This window comes from Grammomys surdaster, unplaced genomic scaffold, assembly GCF_004785775.1.
Source record: "Grammomys surdaster isolate TR1022 unplaced genomic scaffold, NIH_TR_1.0 325, whole genome shotgun sequence".
NCBI classification, from domain to species: domain Eukaryota; kingdom Metazoa; phylum Chordata; class Mammalia; order Rodentia; family Muridae; genus Grammomys; species Grammomys surdaster.
The window spans coordinates 729,072-738,597 of record NW_021604744.1 but is presented as its reverse complement, the minus strand read 5'-3'; the positions used below and the strand labels follow the sequence as shown (position 1 = coordinate 738,597).

The following is a 9,526-nucleotide window of genomic DNA, read 5'->3' as shown; positions in this document are numbered from 1 at the left end:
AGCCATCATGTAACACTGAGCCTAACTCTGCTTTCTTCTCTGCACTTAAAACATTTGTATGGACTTAAAACTTAATTTAAATTAAGTTTTTATTTTATTTTTTTGATTTGGGGTTTTTAGGATCATTAAAGAAGTTGATGAATGTGTAACTTTATGTGCATATAAGAACTTTTTATATTAATGATGTTACCATCTAATGATATTTTATTAAGTACACTGAAAGAAAATTGAAAGGAGTGGGTGCTAGAGATTAAACTGAATTGACAGACCTTTAATAACTTTCTTGATGGAAAAGTTCTCCCTGGATTGTTTAGCTAAACACAGTGGATTAAACTTAGTTACTTTCTTCCTTTTTACTTCACAACCCCCTTCCCACCAAATCCATTAGTGAAATAAAAATGAGAAACCATAAACACTTAAGCAGATGAGAGATTTGGTTTCAACAATGTGAAATTTGGAAATGAAGAGTACAAAAGTTTTTATACTATGGGTCTTGACTCCCTGTGTCTATAGTAAAAGATTGCTAAACATTCAACAACCAAACATTAGTTTAAAATCAAACTTGCAGTGATCTGAGGGTTGGCCCAGGTTGCATCACAGAACTTGGCATGACATCATGCTGTGTGAAAAGCATATGTTCAGATTTGAAACAATTGTTTGTTACAAATTGCAGTGTTTTTACTACACATACAAAGTTTCCTGCTCTTAAAAAATATAATAGCTTAATTACAGGAAACAAAATCTTCAATATTTTTCTACCATTGTTTCTCAGCATATAAGTTATCAGTTTAGTTTATCTTTGGATTATTTCAGTTTAGAATACTTGGCTTTTAAAAATTATTGTTTGGCCTACTAGTTTGAGTAAAATGAAATTTAGATTGAGCTTAAGACAGAAAAGAATTTCAAGCAATTCCAGAAAATCCCTTCCGAATACTTCTGCCATTTTGTCTGATGTGTGTTTTCAAAATGATGTTCTCACCACAATGAGTATAAAACCAAAATGCTGATCAACTTTGCAAAACATTGAAACTGCTTTACATCTTGCATCAGATATTCAGCAAAGATTTAATTATTTATGTAAACATATATCTCATTAGTATACAAATTAGTTTGTCTTTAATAAATGATAAGATCTTAGAAAAGAATTTTTTAATGAATTTTTTATGATTATCATAAGCAAATGATTTGTATACCTTTTTAATGTACTTAATTCCAGGACTTTTACTCAGAAGGCAAAGAGGCAAACAGATCTCTATGAGTTCAAGGCCAATCTGGCCTATACAGAGAGTATCAGGCCAGCCAGATTCTGTCAATTCTGTCTCAAACAAAACAAAACTCCAATGTAAAGAAAGGGATCACACGTGGGAACATTTATGAGAGTTCGCAGAGTGATGTATATTCATAAGCAGATCAAAGGAAGTTAAAACCACAATTCAAAACCAAGCTAATTTTGTCTGAAGAATCTAGAAAAGCTCAGTTAATATACTCACTGAGTACTTTTAACAGAGGGTTAGTGCTAAAGGTTAAAACCAGTGAGTAGATTTAAAAGATAGATAGCTCCAGCTGCTCTGTGTCCCCAAACTGCTGCTGACTCTGGGCTGAGGTGGAGAGGAAGAACTGAAGTTCACACTGTTGATACTATGAGCTCTTCTTCACTCTCCTTTAACTACTGGTGTTTTTTTCAGAACTTTAAGAAGCAAAACTTTTATTTCATTGTCTTTTGTCTTTCATTGTTGCTGCAATAAAAAGGTCTCTCAGCCTCTCACTTTTCTGATGTGTGTGTGCTCTCACTGCTCTTCATTATGTGTGTCTCTGTTGTTACTGTTACAGTTGTGTGTGCTCTCACTGCTCTTCATTATGTGTGTCTCTGTTGTTACTCTTACAGTTGTGTGTGCTCTCACTGCTCTTCATTATGTGTGTCTCTGTTGTTACTGTCACACTTGTGCTATAGTTATCTGGTGTTGAGCTTCTTATTATCTTGAATTTGGTTGATGTTTCATATGTTGCCTCTTCTCCCCTTTATCTTATTTTTCTTCTTGAGGTATTGAGTAGATAGATATATTAGACATTTTTTCCTTTTCAAAGCCATTCACATTCTTTATTTCCTTTGGTCCCTGTATACTTTATTCCAAGGGTAATTCTTTCAACTCTGTCTTTTCTTCAGTTTTGAAGAAATTCAATAATTTCCCCCACCTTTTTATAGTTTGAACCAGGATCCAATACTAGGTTCTGTAGGGGAATATTTAGAAAATGACGCCCGATCCAGCTTGTTCCCAGGAAGCCTCCATGTTCCTGCTGCTCCTCGGCTCTGAACGGGGCTCCAGCTAGCTAGATGCACAGGCCCTGGCACTCACGAGACGCCAGCATGGGGGATGGCTCTGCCACTCCACCACACTGCATCTACAAAGCTCGGCTGAACCCCAGACAATATCTGCCATCCTCACAGTACCTGGTAGAATGAAGCTTAAAGCTTAATGATTTTCTGAAGGATTTATATATTTAGAAATGCTCAATTAACAAGATGCCCACACAATTAAAATTGTTACTCAGTCCTAACCTTTTGATAGAAGTTGCTACCCAGGACAGATTTCGACCCATCCGTAGTTCTCCATAGCCTCCTTCTCTCCTCCCCTTCCTCTATTTCTCCCCTCCCCTTCCTCTCTTTTTCTCCCAGCTCCATCTCCTCTTCTATTGCCTAGTCACAGAGCTCCACTGCGAATACAGTGTAGCAGAATAAATATCCTGCTACAAGGTTCTCCACTAAAGCCTTTAATAATGTTTCCTGCTCTCTTGAACTCATACAGTTGGCAGGAGATTAGAATGTGTGAGCAGGTTTACAAACCCATTACAGAATGACTAAGGAGGAAATGATACAAACAGAAACTCAAAAACTAACAGGCAGTGCACGTTACACCACAGTGCAGCATTGCAGTCTTGGATTGACAGAACTGAGGATTGATGATTCTATGTTCAAATGACATGTAAATCAGGCTATAAAACACAGTCTGCCTACTCTGTAGGTTGGCAGTATCTCATCAAATTAAATACGAACTAAATGTGTATATTGTTCAAGGCTAATGCTAGGTTGCACTGCAGGAAAAAGAAATCCCAAGACTCTGAATGGCTTACCAGGACAGAACTTAAGTGTTGCTCACAGTGTAACCAATTAAGAGTTACATGGCCTGTTCCATCCAACAGTGATGCCAAGTGAAACACACTGGCCTGAAGTAACAGCAAAGGGAGCAAGGAGGAGAGAGAGGACCAATGGTTTGAAAAGTCTTTTCTTAGAAGTACTTACATCACTTCTGCTCATATCCCAGAAGCCAGAACTAAGCTAAATGGCCTCCATCCATCTGCAAAAATGGAGACATTAAGTCTTCCTATGTGCTCAAGAAGGGAAAACAAACAAACAAATAATACTGTTGACAAACTCCCAGCAGTGTCCCAGCAGAAGTACATGTGTATGTGTGTACACAAGGAGAGGTGCAGGATTATCGATTGCAGCATATCTATAGTAGTGATGGCTTTCTTAAGAAGTAAATATGGTAGTGATATAGTCATAAAAATGGAAGGAAAAGATTAAGAATAGGTTAGGGCTGTGTAGGCTTATAGTTTTCAAAACCTACTTTAAATTCTTTTTCTTTTTTTTTAAAAGATTTATTTTATTTATATGAGTACACTGTAGCTGTCTTCAGACACACCAGAAGAGAGCATTGGATCTCATTACAGATGTGAGAATCTGAAATGTGGTTACTGGGAATTGAACTCAGGATCTTTGGAAGAGCATTCAGTGCTCTTAACCACCAAGCCATCTCTCCAGCCTAAAGCCTACTTTAATAAGTATATTTAAATGCTTTAACCTCCCTTCTAGCCCACCACCTACCAGAGGTAATGGAAAGGGAAGGTTAATAAGGCAAAGGAGGATGTAGACCTGTTTAGAAATACTTCTTTGGGATGAATCCATTCTTTGTTGTCAGGACATCAGCAGTTCAGTTCACATGAATCAGCAGCAGTAGCTCCATCTACTCGAAGATACCATTCACAAATCAGCAAATACCATTCACAAATCAGCAACGGTAATTTAATCCAGAGGAACAGCAAGGCTCTGCCAATCTGCTGAGTCTTTGGAAGTGGCAAGAAGCCTCTGGACAGCACCAGAAGTTCTTTTCTGTGTTTTTCTCTGTAAAGTCACAACAAAAGATGTTCATCAAAGAAGGCCAGGCATACAGCACCACACAGCATATTCAGACCAGCAAGGAGCAGCAAGGCAAACCAATTCTACACAGTGTCATCCCCTGTCTGTTGGGTTATATTTATCTCTTTTCCAAACATTACCTGTCCTCTCAAAACATCACGTGCCCCTTTTCCAAGCTGTTTCCAGAAAAATGCCACGTCTTTTCTCAGCAAAACATCCTCCAATGTGTCTTCTTCAGCAAAACAATCATATCATAAGACAGTTTCCAGAAAAATATCCCATGACACAACTAAGTCTCCAAAGAAACAAGAAATTTCCACTTCAGAGCTATAAAATATGTAAAATATAGATAAATCTCAGAAAATGTAATATTAAAGGGAAAAGTCAGTGAGGTATAAAGCTACATCTAAAATGATACAACTTGTATGGAATTTAAAGTCCTATGGTGCTCCACGCCTCTACTAGACGGATAAGCAGTGCCGTTGTGAAGCCCCGTGTGAGGGTTAGAGCACCGTGCTTTACACTGGAAGTCTTTCCAGGCACAGAAAGGGACAGTGAGGGAGGAAAGGGTTCAGTGGACTTCAACTTATTAGTAACACAGTCTACGATTTTATTTCTTTGCATATATTATATAATATTTGGATTTGATAAAATTGGGTAGTGAGCACGTTGCTATTTGTTGTATTAAACTTCTGCTTTTCTCAATGTTTGAAGTATTTGGTAGAAAAAGCTTGCAAAATTTAAGAACAGGAAAATAATCTTTAAATTCTCTGTAAATAAGTGAAGTAAACACTGCTTTTGTATACTTTGACCAGGTTTTGGGCTTTTTTCATTACATTTTTCTTTCAAATATGTATTTACTCTTAGGGATATACTTTCCCAATTTATTTTCCACTGTTAATAGGAAGTTCTTATATTTTTAACCTGCTTTTAAAGTTATCTATTAACAGAATGGAATTTCATTATTGTGATTTCTCTAATGGCACGTGATTGAACCATATGAATATCCACAACTATGAACATTTGCTGTGTTTAAAGTTTTTATAAATTATTTTAGGCTGACAGCTTATTTACAAATTATACAACTTTATTACTTTGCTAAATTAAGATGGTATTTTTAGTTCTTGATCTTTTCAAAACTATGTTGAACTTTTTCCAAGAATTGGTCTGAAGAGGAATGGTGGGAAATAAGTGATATATTTTAGTCCAGCAGTTAAGACCCTGGTTTGGGAGCTGGAGAGATGCTCAGCAGTGAAGAGCATCTGTGAGCAAGTGCTTACAGCTGTGTAGCTCCAGTTTCAGGGACTGCAGCAGGTTCATCAGCCTCTGAAGCCACCAGCATGCCTCTGGTGCACATGAATGCTTTCAGGCTCACACACATACACATACATTTTTTTAAAAAGTCTTAGTTTTGGTTATACATTATCTTGAAAAAATCATTTGGGAATGTGTGCAACAGGATAGCAATGTCGAGACTGCAAATGGCTGAGTTTTTTCATGTTTATTGGTATAAGGGAAATTTAAGGTCATTTATAAAAGATAGGTATTATCTGCACAAGGTAGAGCCTGCAGCCCAGAATTGGCAGGGGTGCTTGACTCCCCTTCCTGAGGAGGGGGAGAGATTTCTTCAGCGGCTATGCTCCAACAAGCCTGAAATGAAACTTACTGGGTTAGCACAATTATGGACATAAAGGAAGAGTAGATAGGAAGAAGAGGGTCTGTAGGAGTGGGAGGACAGTGAGAGTGCAAGTGGTGTGTGAATGTGGTCAACTGCATTATCTATGTGTAGCAAAATGTTATCATGAAACCCATTGTTGTGTATAATTAGTGGATGCTAATAAACATGCCAAAACATAGATCATGATAACAGGCAATGTTTTAAGGACTCTAGGTTAAGTTTGTTAGTATATTTGAGAGAAAAACTGTAACTATATTACTACTGGGAATTTATAGTATAGAAAGCATATGTTGTGGTGTAAGAAAAAGTCTTCTGTTCTCTTTTCTCAACAGACAAGCAATCATCTTCTTGGACCAAAGCCATTTCCACTGGACAGATTATTAGCAATATTGTATAGTATAGTGGACAGCAGAGTGGCTCCAACAGCAAATATCTTCTCCCAGGTAGGCCTCATGCTGGATTCTTTCCCAGTCAGTTCTTCAGGTAGTATGAAAATCTGCATAGAGATTTTTGCTCAACAAATGTTAATATTTTAACTGTACAATGAATATTGTTCTTAGTAACTACAGTTGGCCCTTTTTAGAGCTAGGTTTGGGATTCATGTATTCAACCAACTATAGTCAGGAAAAGAAGACAGTAGCATTCTTCTGTACTGTGCATATATAGGCCATTTCTTGTTATTTAATACGAATATAAATATAATATAACAACTGTTTATATAGCACTTACATTAAATTATGTTTTTATAAGTGATAGATGATTTAAAGTATATTGGAGATGAGGTTCACTGTATGTAAATATATGCTGTTTTATACATGGGGCTTGTGCATCTCCACCTTTGGCACATATGGATGGGGCCCTTCAACAAGCCTCCTGAGGATGCTGATGGGCAGCTGTATTAAAAATTCCAGACACAAACTCCTTGGGAGTAATCACAGAATTTATAAATGATAACAAAATCAATTTAATGTTTCTGATTCACTTTTTTTCAGTAAAGTTATTTTAAAAATTATTGCTGATTAAACAAATAGCTTGATGATTAAATTGATGGATTATAATATGTAAGCATAATTTAATGGACGCATCTTTTAAATGTGTAGGAAAATAATCTATAGTGTCTATTTCTCATAAATCTACTTTCCAGGTTGGCGTGCTATTACTGTTTTCCAGCAGAATAGCTAAACTCTCAGGATTTCACTAGATGGCAGCATAAGCTCAGAAGTAGAAAATGAATATTTTGGTTTGGGTATTTTGTTTTTAAGTAGTTCATTCACCTTTAAAAAAATTCTGTAAGTATAGCCATGCTAGATTTCTTAAACGTTTCAGAAAGACTTAGTGTGTACTAGGAATAGAAAAGGCAAAACGATGTAAAGTGGCATCTCTTAGAACACATGTCATGTCAGATGCAGTGGGTAGTTTGTATTAAGGAATACATTTTATAGTTGGTAATATGTAAATAGTTAAATTTACATACTAATTAGTTCACTTTAAATTTGATTTCAGGATAGGTGTCAGGTTTTATAACATGTAATGATAGCTTTTAATTCACTAAAGACTTAAAGTACCAAAGATAGATTGTGGTCTCAACATATTTGACATTGGATCTAGATCATTTTCTGTATAACATAGGACTTTATATGAACATCTATAGAAAGTGTGTGCACAAAGTCTGCAGTTGAAGGAAGGTATTCTAGTCAGTTGCTAGGCTGTATAAATAATTAGCAGGTGCTGAGAGTTTTTAAAAAACTAATTCAGTTTTAATCTGTATTAAAAGTTTTTTCTATATTTTTAAAACTTGCTGTTTCTGAAGTTATGATCATTATTTAGTCAAGCATGGACTTCATTAGTACCTTTCTTCTTGATTCTTTTGTTGAGACAGGATTTTGTCATCTTGCCCCTACTGTATTTACAATCCTTTGCATTACCTTCTGAGTTCTGGGTTCTTAAGTTTATAGCACTTGTTTAGCCTTTATTCTTGTTAGTAATTTTCTGCATACAACTTTCTTATTTGTTTCTGCTACTGCAGTAACTGAAATGGATATCAGGTGTTATTACCTTTAAACAAATTCAGCTTAGAAGAGAAGAAAAAAACAACTTTAAAGTGGAAAAGAAGCAACATTACAGTGTATATGAATATAATTCTTAGATGCCCCCAAATTACCTTTTTGAGAACCAAACAAGAATAATTTTTTAAAACTTTCCTTTGGGAGTTTGCAACTTAATGGGGGTCAGTGAGGGAGGATACGTAAAAATAGCATTAAAAGGCTGTAAAGGAACATGTGAGAGGCTTGAGAGGCTCATGGGAGACTAACAGCAGAAAATGATTACTTCTGCGTTGTAAGAAACATGTGGCAGCCAAGGTAAAAGTTGAACTTGACTGGAAAGCATGAGCGGAGTTGTTTTGTTCTTTAGTATTTCTGATATACTTAAACAATAACTGCACAAAAAGGAAAAGCAGTGCCATCAGTTGACATTTGGATACAGTTCAGAAAAGGGCGGCGGTGGGGGGGGGGGAAGGCAGGACCAAAGTTTGGGAACTAAGCAAGGAGACACTTGTTGGCAGCTGCTGTTCTAGGAGCTTGGTTGGCATTAGATGTGGCTGTGTGGTAATAGTGCAGCACCATTGCTACTATTGCTCTTCTGAGTGTCACCCCTGCCACACAGCACACTTTGTGCCTCGTCTATCGTGCCTTGAGTTACTAGGGAATCTTACTTGTTTAGAAATAGACTCAGCAGTTATACTCTCTTAAGGAAAAATTAAAGTTACATACAGTGAGAGGTTTCTGATGTAGAGATTTACCGAGTGTTCTGTAATGAACAATGTGACCAGTGTCACCAATCCTTGTGTGTACATTACTGGTACTAAAATAGTTAGGAGTAGCTTGGCTCAGAGTGTGTCTTTATCTGGTAACTCATGGCAGTGGAAGTTTTGATCTTTTGTTACCTCTTCTCATCAACATTTGGTATTTATGGTGTTTCAGATATTGAAAGCATGTAAATGAACATGCATATATATTTGTTTATAAAATTGTTTTGGAACTTGGTCATTCCAATTATTAGAATATAAAAGATAGGAAAAACCAAGAAGATAAATATACCTAGGCTTAAGGATTTAACCTTTGCTTCTGCCTGGTCAATAAATTATCCAGGAAAAGAAAAAAACAAAAACAAAAACACGCACCGTGTTCAAGAACAAAATCTTGTTGTGAGGCAACAAGGAGGTTGTGTCACCTCACTTTGCCTTTGCTCAGCAGTGACTGTCAGTGCCGGTTCTGTGTTTCTTCTTGTTCCTTTTATTTATCTGTCAACTACTCTTGCCCACCTGAAACACAATTTAAACTTAACACACATCAATAACACTTAGATTGGATGTTCTTTTTTTAACATGAACACTAGATGGCAGTGTTGTTATAGTGTAGCTTTAAGTTGCTGTAGACACCAGCTTTAACTTAACATTGTCCCTGGTATTTAAAAAGAAAGTGATTTTGAAATTTTTCCACATTTGGTTTGTTTGAGTGAAAGCATAATCATTTATGGTATATACATTTAAAGTTAGCACAAAGAAAAATTTATTTTTATTTTATATCATTGGAATCACTTCTGTATTGAAACTATAAAAATAACATGTTAAAGAAGATTTAAGGTTTTGAGAT

The 9,526-nt window shown here is 36.2% G+C and overlaps 1 protein-coding gene across 1 annotated transcript in view; it reads left to right on the top strand.

Annotated features, from left to right (window-relative positions):
• The window catches only part of Orc5 (origin recognition complex subunit 5), a 60,320-nt gene that overhangs the window by 31,529 nt on the left and 19,265 nt on the right, over positions 1–9,526 (top strand). The window contains exon 11 of the mRNA XM_028778117.1: positions 6,158–6,316. Coding sequence (XP_028633950.1) covers positions 6,158–6,316 — 159 coding nt within the window. The remainder of the gene's footprint in view (positions 1–6,157; positions 6,317–9,526) is intronic.